This window comes from Periplaneta americana, chromosome 3 (genome assembly GCF_040183065.1).
Source record: "Periplaneta americana isolate PAMFEO1 chromosome 3, P.americana_PAMFEO1_priV1, whole genome shotgun sequence".
In the NCBI taxonomy this organism is placed as follows: domain Eukaryota; kingdom Metazoa; phylum Arthropoda; class Insecta; order Blattodea; family Blattidae; genus Periplaneta; species Periplaneta americana.
In genome coordinates, this window is record NC_091119.1 from 198,084,580 (window position 1) to 198,104,706 (window position 20,127).

General features: G+C 34.5%; 1 protein-coding gene across 4 annotated transcripts in view; it reads left to right on the plus strand.

Moving 5' to 3' along the window:
- Nucleotides 1–20,127, plus strand: part of Khc-73 (Kinesin heavy chain 73) — a 734,708-nt gene that overhangs the window by 586,211 nt on the left and 128,370 nt on the right. For all 4 annotated transcript variants that reach the window (XM_069822453.1, XM_069822454.1, XM_069822455.1 and 1 more), the window contains exons 4-5: nt 18,645–18,799; nt 19,990–20,103. In XM_069822453.1, coding sequence (XP_069678554.1) covers nt 18,645–18,799; nt 19,990–20,103 — 269 coding nt within the window. The remainder of the gene's footprint in view (nt 1–18,644; nt 18,800–19,989; nt 20,104–20,127) is intronic.

Below are 20,127 nucleotides of genomic sequence, written 5' to 3' on the forward strand. Positions count from 1 at the left end.
ATGTATGTATGTATGTATGTATGTATGTATGTATGCATGTATGTATTTATTAACACTACAATTGGGTATACACCCGGTGGCAGTGATACATAATATACAATAATTACAATTACATGAAATAAAATAAAATAAATGTAAATGAAATAAAATAAAATAAACGTAAATCTATAAATAGTAAGTGCAATAAACCTAGGACTGTAATTAAAAACTATTCTATAAGAACGCCTACGATAAGCAAAAGTAAATCTAACTTATAAGTACTTCTATTTCATACAACTATTACCAATTTAAATAATTACATATCACCTTAATTAATTACATACCAGCTTAATTACATATCATCTTAATTCATTACATATCACATTAATTTATGTACATATCAACTAAATTACATATCATCTTAATTAATTACATATCAACTTAATTAATTATATATCAACTCAATTAGTTACATGACACAACTTAAATAATTACACTGCACCTCCAATTACATTTTCAGTCTAATCTTCTCAACCTTTCCTTAAATGTACTGATTTTAAGAGGACCACCCTGAAAGATTGCCGCAGGTAAGCTGTTCCAGTCTACTATTGTGCTGTTAAGAAAGGAAAATTTTGCCACGTCCGTTCTTTGTTTTCTACATTTAAACTTCCTAATATGATCAGCCCTTCCTAAGTATGATGGTGTTGCTAATCTAGCATTGATATCGGTCCATGCTTTGTGTCCCATTTGTAAGAGTATGACAAATTATAGTATACTCTCGATTATCCGGGCTAATGACCGGGAAGAGGTACCCGGATAATGCGAAATACAAAAGTTTATTTTGCGTGTACCATGTATAATACAGGGTGTCCCATTTATCTTATGCATCTATTATAACTTTTTTGTTTGGATAGGTATTGGACTTTTTGTTTTTGAGAGTTATGTTAGAACGAGGGGCTAACATGAGTGTAGAGATTTGGTGCATATAACTGCATTATGGTACAAGATACACGTGACGTCATCAATTTTTCAAATAGCACTGCATACTTTAATCATGTTACATTGATTACACACATTAAGACGAGTTAAAAATGTATCACAATGTCGCCTTCCCAATTAATAACAACAAAATGCAAAATGAATGCCATCAGAATGTGCCGTTTGTTGTGGTGGCCCATTCATCTTGTGCATTAACTTACACAAAATGAAAGACGACTGACGTCCGTACACGTCGTGTGTTGTGTTTGCTGTCTTAACATGTAAACAAACCACAACTACTGTCGACGCCACAATCCACGTACAGTGGCCTGCACGTTCTCCGGGCCTTTCGTCACTCGACTTCTTCCTGTGGGGAACTGTAAAGGACAGTGTGTACCAAAACATTCTGACAACACCAGACGACATGCAGCAACGCATTTGACAGGCTTGTGTGTCCATTCAGCCAGCAACATGTGCTTTAATGTGAATGGTGACCAATTGGAATATTTTCTGTGACTCAAAGCATAACATTATCACATTGGAAGTACGTTTTTGTTTCATTTTGTTGTTGTTATCGATTGGGAAGGTGATATTGTGATACATTTTTCAACTCGTCTTAATGTGTGTAATCAATGTAACACTATTAAAGTATGTAGTGCTATTTGAAAAATTGATGACGTCACGTGTATCTTGTACCATAATGTAGTTACATGCACCAATTCTCCACACTCATGTTAGCCCCTTGTTCTAACATAACGCTCAAAAACAAAAATTGCAATATCTACCCAAACAAAAACGTTATAATAGGTGCACAAGATAAATGGGACATTCTGTATAGTCCTATTTGGTGAACAAATTAATTTAAATTTGCCATATTTACTGTAGTACACACAGTAGGTATATATCATTTTACACATAAGATTAAAATTCACTTAGAATTTAAGATTGCAGAAAATAAAAGTAAATTTGTTTTCCCATCCCTCAACAGGGGGTCGAAGCAGCAAAGCTTAGTTCACAAACTACCGTTTTAATTTGAAGTCCATGATTTCTTGTCACTTTATATTAATAAGTAATAAATTATTTTCGAGCCTGTCATGCACGGGTAATCCGCAAACCGGATAAACTGCACGGATAATCGAGTATACTGTAATTGATATTGTAGGAGAAAAAGCCCTACGTAACACCGTTGGGATTACAAGAAATGTATTTATTTATTTACTTATTTAATTAATTTATTTGTTTTTTGTTTATTTATTTATTTCACTAAGGTTTTCCATGGTTTCCTCAGTTATTTCCAGGCAAATGCCGGGATTGTACCTCTTGAAAGTCCGGCCATGGACGGTGATCCTTCCCTTAATCCTTTCATATGTGTGAGTGAATGATGTGTAATGTCTTAAATGTTTGTGTTGTATCGGAGGCGGCCCTGGCATAGAGCTGATCCCTCAACCGGGGAGGCCCTCCATGTCCTTGTGTGGTCAAAAAAGTATGTATGTGATCCATAGATTAATTCCTCTCCCGACAGGTCGCAGCCCTGTAAGGCCCGGGTGGCGTGGGTCGTGTAAATGAACCTACAAGGGAGAGGTTAAACTAAGGGAAAGAAAGAAAGAAAGAAAGAAAGAAAGAAAGAAAGAAAGATTTATTTATTTTGTTAGTAATTGGAACATAAAATAAAATGTAAACAGAAAAAACTTCAGCTCAAATAAACAAGAAGTTAAAATATATGTTGTGAGTGTCATACCAGAATATAGAAAACATTTAAATATGTGTGTTGAGGATGAGATAAAATCAGTTACTATAATAGCTATAGATGTGGTGCCCCGAAGTGTAAGAAACGTCGGACGAGCAACTGACTGACTCAGTCGCGAATCGAACCAGAAACTTCCTGGTTAGAAGCCGGCGTCGCTAGCCACTAGACCAAGTGGCTGACCATCTATGTAATGGTAACGGGAGGTTATTACGCTGTGGAACGGAGCGTATGAAATGCAAGGCAGACACTGATAAGCTACCGGCGATTGCGGAGTGGAGTCGCGCAGTACAGTGACCTCCCTGTATATTCGTATTAATTATATTGAAAGCGAGAGGCGTGGGCACACTTCACGCACCCCTATGACCCAGGATTGTGCTGAAGGGGGCTGGCAAAGGATCGCACGAGTCCTTTGTTAGAATAGCTCTTGAGGAGAAACTAATAATAGTGACGCACTTTTCTAATTTAATTGTCAATTTAATGACTAGGGCTAGGAGTTTGATGACCCATAAATCATGAAAAAAATGTCCTAAAAACAGTGCCCTTAAAATGCCCTAAAAATTGACCTTACATAATTGCCTTAATAGAAAAAGAGATTTTGTAGTAGCCTACTTAATATTTAGACTAGTAATTAAATTAAATTTCACATAATTTTTTCTAAGCAGTACACTTTAATTAATTATTTTATCTAATGTAGTTTCCACGTATGATCGTTCACTTCTGCGTCGGCATGTGGACGTGAGGTCAGCAGTCGGCTGGTCGGTCTTGGTCCTTCATGGGCTGTAGCACCATGGATTTACTTTACTTTTAGTTTCCGTGTAGTCTACCACAAGGCCACCCTCATCTGGAATTAGCAGGTATGGAGGAGTCTATATTGAAGGGGTGGTTGGACTGATCCATTACGTGGGGTGTACTACGTTAAAATGGCAATATTTGTGTAGAAAGACGATTAAAATATTATACAAAATAATGGGTATTAATGGACAAAATATGTAAAGAAAATAGACATTATTTTACATTAATAATGGGGATTTATGGCCAAAATTAAATGAAAATGCCTAAAAAGTGACCGAATAAAACAAAAAAGATGCTCTTATCAGTTGAAACAGGCAAAAAATGCCCTAACAATATGTCTTAAAACACTCAGTTTATCACATAACACAAAAATACTAAAGCAGCTATGTTTCTGGCTTACTAGAAAAAAGATGCAATTTCATCAAAATCCTAGCCCTATTAATGACTATTAAAATTACCGGCATTTGGCAAACACATGAAAGAATGGGGCTCATTCCCGTTTGTGCTATTCTGTTGAACACATCGGTGAACGAAATGGCAGTTTGGAACCTATTTTGAAGAAAAAAAAATTACTACTATTATTATTATTATTATTATTATTATTATTATTATTATTATTATTAGCCGTACCCGTGCGCTCCGCTGCACCTGTTAGAAATAAATATAAAGTAATTACATAATTAAAATAGGACGTTTGATCCAGGTAACATTCGTGTTTGATAGAAGGATAAATCGTTTAATATGTTACTTAATTTAAATTGTATTTAAATAATTAAAATGCGATCATTTTGGTCCAGAAAGCACTCATTTGGTGCAATGACAATTCCTTTAACATGTTTCTTAATTGTTATTACATGCAACCATAGTTTAATGAACATTGACATTATTTAGATTTAATGTGTATACTTTATTTTACTTGCTATATGTTTCCATTGAATTATGGTAATAACTTAATTTTAACCCTTGTTGTTTTCTACGTATTCAATAAATGGTGCTTGGCCCACTATGGTTCTGAATCCTTCAAATAACTTAAATTATATAATATAATATAATATTATATTATATTATATTATATTATATTATATTATATTATATTATATTATATTATATTATATTATATTATATTATATTATATTATATTATATTATATTATATTATATTACATTACATTACATTATTATATCATAAGTTGCTGTGATAACATTATAGTATTATATCCATCTAGAGAATCTACACTTTTCAATGGTGAAATAATAATTAATTGTACAAATCGGTTAATTTAGCTTCCGATATTACTTCATACAAACACAGAAACATTCTCTGTAGGCTATCTTTCATTGCTTTCGATTATTGTTGTCCAAAGCCCCTTATAGACGAAGTCATTTGTTTTTTATTTCGTTACACGGCCTTCGATGGCAGTTATTTTAATTTTAAAACTCATTTATCTCATTAAATATCAATCCTATAAAAATTTTGCAAAGAATAAAACTTATCGCAAATGATGTTTAAAGAAATTTTTGTTATGTAACATTTTTCACAAAAATCAATAATAAGCGAGATATTTCGATTTACTTAATTCAGGTCCCCTTATAACCCCCCTTTTAAATAACGTATTTTGAATGCCATATAGCCTAAAATCTAAGTTACAACGAACTTAACTTATATTCCAATTTTCATCGAAATCCGTTCAGCCATTATCGCGTGAAAAGGTAGCAAACAGACAGACAGACAGACAGACATACAAACAAAAATTTCAAAAAAGCGATTTTCGGTTTCAGGGTGGTTAATTATATATGTTAGGGCCAATTATTTTTGGAAAATCGAAAATTGCCAGAAACATTTCGGCTACAGATTTATTATTAGTATAGATTATTATTATTATTATTATTATTATTATTATTATTATTATTATTATTATTATTATACTATACAATATACAATACAATACAAATGGCTTTTAAGGAACCCGAAGGTTCATTGCCGCCCTCACATAAGCCCGCCAGCGGTCCCTATCCTGTGCAAGATTAATCCAGTCTCTATCATCATACCCCACCTCCCTCAAATCCATTTTAATATTATCCTCCCATCTACGTCTCGGCCTCCCTAAAGGTCTTTTTCCCTCCGGTCTCCCAACTAACACTCTATATGCATTTCTGGATTCGCCCATACGTGCTACATGCCCTGCCCATCTCAAACGTCTGGATTTCAAGTTCCTAATTATGTCAGGTGAAGAATACAATGCGTGCAGTTCTGTGTTGTGTAACTTTCTCCATTCTCCTGTAACTTCATCCCGCTTAGCCCCAAATATTTTCCTAAGCACCTTATTCTCAAACACCCTTAACCTATGTTCCTCTCTCAGAGTGAGAGTCCAAGTTTCACAGCCATATAGAACAACCGGTAATATAACTGTTTTATAAATTCTAACTTTCAGATTTTTGGACAGCAGAGTGGATGATAAGAGCTTCTCAACCGAATAATAACAGGCATTTCCCATATTTATTCTGCGTTTAATTTCCTCCCGAGTGTCATTTACATTTGTTACTGTTGCTCCAAGATATTTGAATTTTTCCACCTCTTCGAAGGATAAATCTCCAATATTTATATTTCCATTTCGTACAATATTCCCGTCACGAGACATAATCATATACTTTGTCTTTTCGGGATTTACTTCCAAACCGATCGCTTTACTTGCTTCAAGTAAAATTTCCGTGTTTTCCCTAACCGTTTGTGTATTTTCTCCTAACATATTCACGTCATCTGCATAGACAAGAAGCTGATGTAGCCCGTTCAATTCCAAACCCTGCCTGTTATCCTGAACTTTCCTAATGGCATATTCTAAAGCGAAGTTAAAAAGTAAAGGTGATAGTGCATCTCCCTGCTTTAGCCCGCAGTGAATTGGAAAAGGATCAGATAGAAACTGACCTATACGGACTCTGCTGTATGTTTCACTGAGACACATTTTAATTAATCGAACTAGTTTCTTGGGAATACCAAATTCAATAAGAATATCATATAATACTTCCCTCTTAACCGAGTCATATGCCTTTTTGAAATCTATGAATAACTGATGTACTGTACCCTTATACTCCCATTTTTTCTCCATTATCTGCCGAATACAAAAAATCTGATCAATAGTCGATCTATTACGCCGAAAACCGCACTGATGATCCCCAATAATTTCATCTACGTACGGAGTTAATCTCCTCAAAAGAATATTGGACAAAATTTTGTACGACGTCAACAAAAGTGATATTCCTCGAAAGTTACCACAGTTCGTTTTGTCCCCCTTTTTAAAAATAGGTACAATTATGGACTCCTTCCATTGTTCTGGTACAATTTCCTTTTCCCAAATAGCAAGTACAAGTTTATAAATTTCGCTATATAATGCACTTCCACCCTCTTGTATTAATTCTGCTGGAATTTGATCGATACCTGGAGACTTGTACTTTTTCAGATTTTCTATCGCAATTTCGACTTCTGAAATCGTGGGTTCGGGTATAAATGGCTCAGCAGTTTGTATTTCAATATCGTCCCGATCATTTCTATTTGGCCTATGTACATTTAGTAGTTGCGCAAAATAGTTTTTCCATCTGTTTAGGATTGATGAAGAATCTGCAAGCAAGTCACCATTCTCATCCTTGATCACGTTTACCCTTGACTGATATCCGTTCTTAAATTCCTTTATACCCTTATATAAATCTCGAATGTTTTTATTCTTACTATTTGTTTCTACCTCATTCAGTTTTTCCTTCAAGTAACCTCTCTTTTTATTCCTAAGTGTACGACTTGCTTCCCGTCTTTCATTGAAATAATTATCTCTATTCTCCTCAACTGGATCCTGTAAGAATTTCAATTTTGCCTGTTTCCTTCTTTCTACTACCATGCAACAATCTTCATCAAACCACGGTTTCTTTTTCTTAGTTTCATAATAACCTATGCTCTGCTCAGCTGCAATTTTGATACTATCTCTGATATTTTCCCACACGCTATTAACATCTAATTCTTTCTCAACTTCGTCGGAACTTTCTAAAGTGGCAAACCTATTCGAAATTTCGACCTGATAATTATTATTATTATTATTATTATTATTATGTTACAATTAAATTGTGTCCCATCTTCCCCCTGCTTCGTATTTCTCTGCTCACTACCACTCTTCTTCTTCTTCTTCTTTTTTGCAAGCACTCTGTTAAATTATTGCCAGCACACCCCTTAGTGCACACCGAACCCCCCAAGAGACCTACTAAATGTATTTGACTTCTGCTGTACTCAGTGTGTCTGATTTCTATAATGAAACGGGAACAACTACGATTTTGTAAATCTTTAAAAGAGTCTATTTTCATACTTTGTTGAAAAATCGTGTTTGTATTTATGCCAATTGTGTGTAAGAAATTCTGGTGTTTAATTTCTAATAACTGAAATGTAAGTGGGAAATGCTACAGCGTAAGTACGAGTTATTAACGTTTTAAGAGCATGATAGTATTAGTAATCGTAGATCTCATGAATTCTTGGTTTAAAACATTTTTTTTTCTCTTTTCATTTTTAATGATATGTTTCCAGTGCAGTTTGGAGTATAATCGGATATAGACAGAGTATACCAGTTATCTCAAAATAAAACCTGTTCATTGCAGATAACGAGTTACGTAATAGTAATATACGTTACAAGAGCGGTATGTTGATGTTTTCATGTTCTAGGAAAAGATTGAAAAAGCGAAACGTAGTTGAGCTTTTTTAATTTCCGGGAACATGAAAACAAACATACGGCTCGTGTATCGTACATTGTTTTGTGCGAAGATCGTTTATTACATACCTGAAAGGCGAATTTCTAATTAGTTGCAATGAAATCTCCATGTTGGTTTCTGTTCAATGACTGCAATTTTGGAAAACAAAAATATCTCTCTTCAACATTGTTGCTATAAAATGTTTTCTGTGTTTACTATATTGCAGCAGGCCGTGATATACGTTTGTCTTTTTTTCCCCCTAGTCTATAAATGCGAACTTAAAACAAACGGTAAGGTTATGTAATGATTTATTTTTCATTTTAATATTTTAACAATATTATTTATATAACATATTGCAGTAATAACATCGGCATCTGGAATGTTGTTGATTTTTTCACGGCTTCCTTAATGTTACTTGCATCACGAATGCAATAACTTTAGTGGAGTAGTAGAGTTTACTGAATTTTTGCAAATATTAAAAAAAAATAATTAACAGTGCATTTTAGGTGAAATTGCAGTGGTAAGTTTCCAATTTATAATTATTACTATGTTGAACGTCTTTAAAAATAATATGTTAAAAGCCTAAAGCAGTAAAATGAATATGACGCTTAAGCGGTAAGAAGAGGGAAATTGTTATGTGTGTTACGTTGGGAATACTGAATGTGGTATTTCACACTTACCGCGTATTGCTTTTGTGCGGAAAGCAAGCAAATACGCACGATCTCGCACAAAAGTGTTTATCTTTCGTGTGTTACTTTACTCTTTGTAAGTCACTTTGCCGGTATAAATATTAATCGACATTTGTGCGTTTATCTGCGAGACTTTTCTTTCTGTATTTGTTGCATTATAATATTATATGCATGATTAGAAGATATTCGAGAGACATTTTTAGATGTGGGTATTGATTTGATTATTAACTCTATCATCGATAACGATTTGACAAGCTGCTTTCCTCTATTTTAACTGAGTCATGCAATCTTTTATTGGTACAAGTTAATTGCTGAATTAATACATCCTACTTAAACTGACAGGGTAGTTAAATCAAATTTGAGACAATTTTCCCAAATTATTTTTCGAATTCTTCTAGTTTTATGACAAAAACATCGTTGTTATGCCAATAGTCATTATATTGATATTGCTTTATTACCAAAAAACACAAAGTATACAGTCATTGTCAAAAAATCATTAACATTATACAGACATTCCTTTTCTTTTTTAAAATAGACTTGATTTCACTTTCAAATACATTATCAGGCAAACGTCTCATATTCGGAAGTAAACTATTATAAACTTAAAAAAGGTAAAGGTATCCCCGTAACATGCCATGAAGGCACTTGGGGGGCACGGAGGTAGAGCCCCATGCTTTCCATGACCTCGGCACTAGAATGAGGTGGTGTGGTTGGCACCACGCTCTGACCGCCTTTTACCCCTGGGAAAGACCCGGTACTCAATTTTATAGGAGGCTGAGTGAACCTCAACCTGAAAGTTTGGCAACGAGAAAAAATCCTGTCACCACCTGGGATCGAACCCCGGACCTTCCAGTCCGTAGCCAGCTGCTCTACCAACTGAGCTACCCGGCCGTCCTTATCTTATTATAATAATAATAATAATAATAATAATAATAATAATAATAATAATAAAACTGTGGAAGAAAAGTAGGGCGAAGGTGCCGGTGGGACCAGGAAAACAGAGGAGAGTTTTGTACACTATTTTGTAAGGTTGGCAATTTGTCTATTATTGTCTTTAGTCGTTAATTGTGACACGTAATTTTTCTGTAGCCTGAGGACACTAGTCTTTTTTTCCTAGTTCTTAAGGACCTTCAATTAGTACTTCTGTGAAACATGTACAATCAGTAGGTAGTGTTAGCCTTAGGGTTTTGTTTTAGTGTTTTCTACTTTTATAAACTTAACTATCAATTCCTTTTAGACATATTAAATTGATAGAATGTATTTCTTAAATCTTCATTTTTCGTGGCAAAATGACTATAGTGAGTATTATTTATTAGAAATTTGTCTTTGCCTTTTCTTACAATTAAGAGTATATAAAATATATAAAGACTTGGAACAGTTATTACTCCTACTTTTAAAAACAGTAGTTTGCAGTGAGCCAGATAGGATTCATGACAGATTATTCTAAGAATTTTTTTTTTATAATTTAAATATTTCATCACAGTGTGAACATAACTGGATATCATAACAAATCAAACTGTGTAATTATGCATAGTGTACCTGAAGTAAAATATTTTGCTGCACAAAACCACACAGGCTACGTAAAATAAATAATCCTTTAGTCATTTTCTTAGCTATATATTATATATGGACGTCCCAGCTTAATCTAAAGTCGATAAAAATACCAAGAAACTTTAATGAAATATTAACATCAATCTTTTCTCTAGTAGCAGTAAACAAAATTTCACAAGTTTTATCCTTATTTAATGGCAGCTTATTAGAGGAACACCGATCCTGCAATACTGTAGGCCTACTATAATTATACAACTGTTGTTTTAAATGTATTAAAATGGTACAAGGAACCTTCAATCCAAAGTCATCAGTAAACAAATAACTATGACTTAGTATTGTCAGTGTTACATGGTAGATCATGTATATAAACATTTAAAAGGATAGGCCCCAGTATAGAGCCCTGGGATACTCCAAATTTAACTAAAGTTACCTTTAGATAAAGATTCACAGCAACATCCTTAAATCCATAAAATGCGAGTTTGTTACATAAAATCGTGTGATTAATAGTATCGAAATCTTCTGACACATCATATGATCGAAAACAAACAAGTGAAACCTCTTCTAAATTGTTAATAACATTACTTCGTCGTTCTGGCAGAAATAACTAAGTCCAAAATTGTTGTTTTGAGTTACAGCGATTTTAAAGTTTAATAAAATTTTAAAAATCTGTTTTGCCATAATTTAACCTTTTTTTTTTCTTCTGATTACATCTCCTATTTAATTTTATCGGCATAAATGTGAAGTTGTTGCCATGTAGATACGCATTATTTCTTAAAATATCCAAAATAATGGATTTCAGCAATTCTGGACTTAATGACTTCTGCCTGAACCACGACGATTATCAACTAAATTGGAGATGGGATATGAGATAGAAACTGGATTAATCTTGAACAAGATGGGGACCGATGGCAGCAACGAACTTTCGGGTTCCTTAAAAGCCGTAAGTAAGTAATTATCAACTGAATCATACACAACATCACATGTGCTTCGTTTAGGTCTGAATCCAAATTGTTTTTTTTTCTGAAAATAATAAATTTGTTTCAAAATATCTGGACATTCAACCCGAATGGTAATTACTATCAAGATCTATCCCCAATACATCAGTACCTGAATAATTTTGAGGGAAAAATTGTTCTGGGGCCGGGTATCGAACCCGGGATCTTTGGTTAAACGTACCAACGCTCTACCAACTGAGCTACCCGGGAACTCTACCCGACACCGATCCAACTTTTCTCTCTATATCCACAGACCTCAAAGTGGGCTGACAAAAGTCAAGCAACCAACATAATAATAATAATAATAATAATAATAATAATAATAATAATTACTTACTTACAAATGGCTTTTAAGGAACCCGAAGGTTCATTGCCGCCCTCACATAAGCCCGCCAGCGGTCCCTATCCTGTGCAAGATTAATCCAGTCTCTATCATCATACCCCACCTCCCTCAAATCCATTTTAATATTATCCTCCCATCTACGTCTCGGCCTCCCTAAAGGTCTTTTTCCCTCCGGTCTCTCAACTAACACTCTATATGCATTTCTGGATTCGCCCATACGTGCTACATGCCCTGCCCATCTCAAACGTCTGGATTTAATGTTCCTAATTATGTCAGGTGAAGAATACAATGCGTGCAGTTCTGTGTTGTGTAACTTTCTCCATTCTCCTGTAACTTCATCCCGCTTAGCCCCAAATATTTTCCTAAGCACCTTATTCTCAAACACCCTGAACCTATGTTCCTCTCTCAGAGTGAGAGTCCAAGTTTCACAACCATACAGAAGAACCGGTAATATAACTGTTTTATAAATTCTAACTTTCAGATTTTTGGACAGCAGACTGGATGATAAGAGCTTCTCAACCGAATAATAACAGGCATTTCCCATATTTATTCTGCGTTTAATTTCCTCCCGAGTGTCATTTATATTTGTTACTGTTGCTCCAAGATATTTGAAGTTTTCCACCTCTTCGAAGGATAAATCTCCAATTTTTATATTTCCATTTCGTACAATATTCTGGTCACGAGACATAATCATATACTTTGTCTTTTCGGGATTTACTTCCAAACCGATCGCTCTACTTACTTCAAGTAAAATTTCCGTGTTTTCCCTAATCGTTTGTGTATTTTCTCCTAACATATTTACGTCATCCGCATAGACAAGAAGCTGATGTAACCTGTTCAATTCCAAACCCTGCCTGTTATCCTGAACTTTCCTAATGGCATATTCTAGCGCGAAGTTAAAAAGTAAAGGTGATAGTGCATCCCCCTGCTTTAGCCCGCAGTGAATTGGAAAAGCATCAGATAGAAACTGACCTATACGGACTCTGCTGTATGTTTCACTGAGACACATTTTAATTAATCGAACTAGTTTCTTGGGAATACCAAATTCAATAAGAATATCATATAATACTTCCCTCTTAACCGAGTCATATGCCTTTTTGAAATCTATGAATAACTGATATACTGTACCCTTATACTCCCATTTTTTCTCCATTATCTGTCGAATACAAAAAATCTGATCAATAGTCGATCTATTACGCCGAAAACCGCACTGATGATCCCCAATAATTTCATCTACGTACGGATTTAATCTTCTCAAAAGAATATTGGACAAAATTTTGTACGACGTCAACAAAAGTGATATTCCTCGAAAGTTACCACAGTTGGTTTTGTCCTCCTTTTTAAAAATAGGTACAATTGTAGACTCTTTCCATTGTTCTAGTACAATTTCTTTTTCCCAAATAGCAAGTACAATTTTATAAATTTCGCTATATAATGCACTTCCGCCATCTTGTATTAATTCTGCTGGAATTTGATCGATACCTGGAGACTTGTACTTTTTCAGATTTTCTATCGAAATTTCGACTTCTGAAAGCGTGGGTTCGGGTATAAATGGCTCAGCACTTTGTATTTCAAATTCGTCCCGATCATTTCTATTTGGCCTATGTACATTTAGTAATTGCGCAAAATAGTTTTTTCCATCTGTTTAGGATTGATGGAGAGTCTGCAAGCAAGTCGCCATTCTCATCCTTGATCACGTTTACCCTTGGCTGATATCCGTTCTTAAATTCCTTTATACCCTTATATAAATCTCGAATGTTTTTATTCTTACTATTTGTTTCTACCTCATTCAGTTTTTCCTTCAAGTAACCTCTCTTTTTATTCCTAAGTGTACGACATGCTTCCCGTCTTTCATTGAAATAATTATCTCTCTTCTCCTCAACTGGATCCTGTAAGAATTTCAATTTTGCCTGTTTCCTTCTTTCTACTACCATGCAACAATCTTCATCAAACCACGGTTTCTTTTTCTTAGTTTCATAATAACCTATGCTCTGCTCAGCTGCAATTTTGATACTATCTCTGATATTTTCCCACACGCTATTAACATCTAATTCTTTCTCAACTTCGTCGGAACTTTCTAAAGTGGCAAACCTATTCGAAATTTCGACCTGATAATTTTGCTTAGCTTCCTCGTCCTTTAATTTCAAAATATTGAATTTAGTAATATTAACTTGTTGCTCTACTCGCTTGGCTACTGATAATCTTTCTCTTAATTCTCCAATCACCAAATAATGGTCAGAATTACAGTCTGCACCCCTGAAAGTTCGAATGTCTACTATACTAGTATGTCTCCGTTTATCTATCAAGATGTGATCTATTTGGTTGTGTGTCAATCCATCTGGAGAAGTCCAAGTATATTTATGTATATCCTTATGGGGGAATGTTGTACTTTTGACAATTAAATTTTTCGATGTGTCAAAGTTGACTAATCTAACTCCATTGTCACTACTAATTGCGTGTAGGCTCTCTTTTCCAATAGTTGGTCTAAAAATATCCTCCCGTCCTACTTTAGCATTGAAATCCCCCAATAAAATTTTCATGTGATATCTAGGGAACTGATCAAAAGTATGTTCCAATTCCTCATAGAAGCTATTCTTTACATGGTCATCTTTCTCTTCGGTAGGGGCGTGAGCATTTATAACTATGATGTCGCACCATCTACCCTTAAGTACTAAATATGATAACCTGTCACTGATAAATTCGACCTTTTTTACTGCTGAGTTTATTCTTTTATGAACAAAGAATCCTGTTCCTAATTGGTGATTATTGTTTCCTTCCCCATAATACAACAAGTAATCTCCTATTTGTGATATGCCATTCCCATCTAACCTAACCTCTTGTACTCCTACGAAGTCTCTTCTATATCTAGCTAGTTCTTTTGCTACTAATGTTACCCCTCCTGTTCTATAAGGACTAGTTACGTTCCAAGTGCCAAATCTCAAAACCTTATTCCTTTGCTGTGGTCGTGCCAGAGAATCAGTTCTATTCCGAGGCTTATTATAGGGATACGTAACAAGCTGTTTTTTACGGTGATGGGTTGTTAGCCCTTCGCCCAACCCCCAAGCTGGAGGACCACCCCTTATCGGCTGTCCACGACTGCTTATTCAATATATTCGCAGCTGCCCTCCATATCTGGAGGCCGTCTCCTCTATCCGCAACCTGAGGACGCGCCATGCCGTGGTGATAGGGACCCACAATACATGGAATAATAATAATAATAATAATAATAATAATAATAATAATAATAATAATGTTTTATTTTCGCTGACAGAGTTAAGGCCATAAGACCGTCTCTTCCACTCAACCAGCCTTAATCAATACAATACATATTTAAATTACAAATATTTACACTACACTTAAAAGGTTCTCCAGCAATATTCTTCAGTTAATTTTTAACGACTATTAGACTACATATTTATTTAAATTTAGATAAACCTATAAGGTAAAGCAGTAACTTAATTTATGAGCTGATTTAATTCAATCAATTATAATTAATTCGAAATTTGAGATAGCTAGTAAAGTGATGAAAATTAATGTAATATAAGCTTACTAGGACTATGTTACAGGGAGAAAAAAAAAAAAAATATATATATATATATAAAACTAAAATATATTTCTATATTGAGAATATTAATTTAATTGCCATTAGAGGTTTTGTAAATCTATTTAGGGAAATTAAGATAATAATAAGAATGGACATATGTTAGTTTCATTATATGTAATAAATATTAATCAGCAATTAATTTGCTAAGTAAGAATTTATGTAATTTTGACATAAATGAAGTAACTGTCCAACAATTCCTTACATCACTCGGTAGCGAGTGCACACTAACTCTGTGTGACCTAAGGTACCGGATTCGATATCGGCCCCGGAACAATTTTTCCCTCAAAATTATTCAAATCAACTTTACAGGGAGTTATACCTGAAAGCCACAATTTAAGTCACACAGAGTTAGTGTGCACTCAGTGTTGGTTGCTTGACGTTTGTCAGCCCACTTTGAGGTCTGTGGATATAGAGGGAAAAGTTGGATCGGTGTCGGTTAGAGTTCCCGGGTCGCTCAGTTGGTAGAGCGTTGGTACGTTTAACCAAAGGTCCCGGGTTCGATACCCGGCCCGGGAACAATTTTTCCCTCAAAATTATTCAAATCAACTTTACAGGGAGTTATACCTGAACGCTTGATTTGCAAATCACTACCTAATTACATACATATTACATTTTATGGGTTAATATTGAATTATGTGTAAAGACTTCATTCTTTTGTGAAATGCATTATATCCAAGGCTCGTGTAAGAAGCCTTGCTTTACACACGCTAATGAATGAAGGAACATATGTAGTACCTACATTGCTTAATGCAGGCTGCTAATCATTTTCCACAACATTGGATCCGTGCCAGCTTCCTGGTCTTAATGCACGCATCCAGTACTCGACATTTATACTCTCCCCAGGGCCATTAACATCTTAAGACAATATTATTCACGCCCTCGTCTGTAAATTGAGGGCGAAGTCGGCTGCAGCACGTTTTCTTGTCTGTTGCTAATACGTTAAATTGGCAATTTTCAAGTCTGAAAGATATTTTCAGTGCCGTTGTCTTTTATTATCATGCCGTCATATTGTAAATCAATATTTAATTTAGTTTTAAGTACTTTGAATATACAAAGGCACAATAAAGAAAAGAAAAAGAAGAATAATGTGGCAGTAGTGTACATATTTATTTTATGCTCGACCATGCCGAAAAGTAGTAATTATATACCTGGTAGTAGCCCTTTAATGCACCTCATTAAAGTACACCTATTCATTATAATTCAGTTGTTCAGCCAATGAGAAATCACCATTTTACCATTATAAAACCGCAAGTATCGATTATTCTCGGATATGCAATCGAAAGACAATTAGCGAAAAGTCACGGAGGCTGGAAGTCCAATACTGTCGCAGAAGGTTATGTTCTGTTACTATAATAATTAGCGTTAATTGTAAATAATATTCAAATAAATTCAATTTGTCATCTCGTTTTTGAATTCTAAATCAATTTCCAGGTTATATCAAGACTAATGTTCGTGTTATTCTCTAGATTATATCAAGGTCAATGACATTCGTGCCTCGGAAAAAATCAATACTTTCGCGTCTGCGCACATCTCACAATTTAAAAGGTCTGTTCCGCTCCTCACTTACATAACCATAACATGAATACTTATGAATAATTTAAAGTTAGAAATATGGTCGAGCATAAAAAGTCGTACGAAACTTGCCTATAATGGTTATTAAGACGCTCGTATGAAAATTATGAAACTCGCTTGCGCTCGTTTCATAAACAAACATACTCGCGTCTTAACTACTACCATTATAGGTTGGTTGCATAATGTACTATAATAAAAGTCCTGTTTGCCACGTGAAGAGAATAATGGCAATACAAAAGTTTCTCGAACTCAATCATTTTAATACTGTTTCATTGAGGCTTAAGATAGACTTTTCCTGAAGTAAATTGGAGATATTGTACGGCTATATAGGATGGATGGTAACGTGTGTACCAAAATGAAAGAGGAGATATTTGAAAAAATATACATTTTTTTTTCTCTAACATTCACAGTTTTAGAGGAAATCGTTATGTTTCTATGAAGCATTTGGCAACATCACGGCTATTGCAATAACTCTTACAAGCCTGCACTCCTTACCTTCCCCTCCCCCTCTGCTGTACTCAATCGGTGATGCGCGACAATGCTCTGTGTTGCAAGATTTATTTTAACGATTTTCTCAATTATTAAATTTAAATTCATGGCTAAACGGTTTAATTTGCGAAAAAAAAGATTGAAGACATTAATTGTTCAGATTATTTTTACCCACCTGTTTGTACAGCAATCAGCCATTTCTCTCGGCCATTACCGCAATAGAGCGCTGCAAACTTTGGACAAAGACTACCTTTTTTCTGCTTCATCGAAGGAAGAGTGTAATAAAGTTTTGTTATGTTTAACATGTAGAATCACCTCTTAAATTTTGGTGCATCGGTCCCCTTCCACCCTGTATACAACTGCGTCTTAATTGATGTTTGTTTTAGCGATGTTCTTTACCATTATAAATTACCAATTAATAGCTTCAAAACTAGATTTTACAATTGGTTACTAATTAATCCTTTTTATTCTGTTGCTGAGTTTTTCAACACAAATCTGTATGAAATTGTATTTTAATAAATAAGTTTAATTGCAATTTAGTTAGTTTTCTTTAATTTAAAAGTTTCAAATTAATTTGTGTTTTCATTGTATTATTTAAATTTTACTGTTTCTTTTATTAGCGTTTTTTAAAATGTATTTATATGTTTTGCAATATATCCTGACGAAGCCTAAAACTGTATATCTAATGGCCAAATAAATTGAATTGAATTGAATTACTATTATTATATTAACTTCGAAACTTGTGTTTAAATATTTAAGTTAATCTAGTGATCAGTACAAATTATTTGTACTTAAAGATGCGTTTATATGTTTTTTTTTTTTAATAATAATTGATTGCCTTGGAGAAGGTTATTCTGCTATATTCATATGTAAGGCAAGTCATGAAATTAAAATCTGTATAAAACACACAAAAACAGGTGAACCCACATCAACAGCATGCACGAGGATATCCCTTAACAGCTGAGGTATTCTCCAAGAGGAAAATCAATTGGTCGACTGGTTAAATGATGGACTGGTATCGTGGCAGGCCACGTGATCTGTTACTCATTTGTATAGTTATGCTTGTTGTTGCTATTAATGACGAATATGATGATGATGACGATGACGACGACGATTGTGTCAGTAACGAGTATGTTTTTGTGTAAGTTTTAAGGAAATAATTTATTTTTAAATTGTTTCTCTTGCAGGTTCTGGAAAATCTTACACCATGATGGGGAGCCAAGATAACAAAGGCATCATTCCTCGACTATGTGACTCCCTGTTCGACCTAATAGCTAAGCAACAGAGTTCAGAACTCACCTACAAAGTTGAAGTCAGTTATATGGAAATATACAATGAAAAGGTAAGATTTCATTTCTTTTTATTCCGTGATTTGAAATTCGATAAATATTTTTTTCTCTCTCTCCCTCTCCCTCTCCCTCTCCTCTCCCCCTCCCCCTCATCTCCCCTCCCTCATACGGAGGAGGGATCCGAAGGATTGCACAGCATCCTGAGGCTTATTGTGCTTCCGCTCCTATTCTGTGAAAGATTGAGTAACCAAACGGCCACACTCTTGTACAAGTACAGTACCCTGCACTGTGAACTTAATCCGGATTATTGTATGGATGATGATGATGATGATGATGATGATATGTAAATTAATGATGGTGAAATGAGTCCGAGGTCCAACTCCGTAAGTTACCTAGCAATTCTGCTACAATTGGTTGAAGGAAAACCCCGGTAAAAAATCCCAACCAGGATTTGAACCCGGGCCCGCTCATTTCATGGTCAGACGTGCTAACTATTACGCCACAGCGTGGACTTAAATAGTGCCTTACTTATAATGTTTTTCTTTTTTTTTTAACGTGGAACGTTTATGCTCGAGTATCAAATGAATAAAACGTTACGAAAATTTCAACACATGACGTCACTTGCTTAGCAACGTATCAGACTCTTAAGCTTACTTTCTTGCATGAATTACAGTATATTTCATATTTCTCCTATTATAGGCACATACTAACGGCTATCCAAGAAACCAATTTAGACGAAACACAGTAATTCCATTGTAGATACTTGTATATACATGGTGATTCAGTAAAAGCGTGAAAAAAATTAATAGGAAATTGAATATGTTCCCAAAACTCCAGTGCTGATCTAAAATCTGTAAAATACAGTAAATAAAATGAAAAAAAAAAAGAGATTTATTTATTTATTTATTATGGCCATGCTATTAAAATTACTCAGGCACTATTGTGACAATGGTTGAAGATTTTAATTATATCAAAGATATGACCTGCATAAAAACCATCAACCAATTGAAAGAAATTTCTTTGGTAATTCTGAATGATGCTTTAAGAACAAATTTGTGTGGTCTGTTATTTGTACGTAAGATTAGCAATGTGACACCACAGAATTGCTCTGAGTTTTAGTTCAGTACCCTTGTGCATTATTTTTTAAGATGGATCATATTTGTATTGCATTTCTAGTTTGTGCAACAGTTAGGCCTACACACAGAAAGCAAATAATTGTTAAAATGCGTATTTTTATTTTTAGGTACATGATTTGCTAGATCCAAAGGCCAACAAGCAGTCCCTGAAAGTACGAGAACACAATGTCTTAGGTCCATATGTAGATGGCCTGTCACAATTGGCTGTTACATCTTTTCAGGTAATGGCATTTAAAAGTTACAGG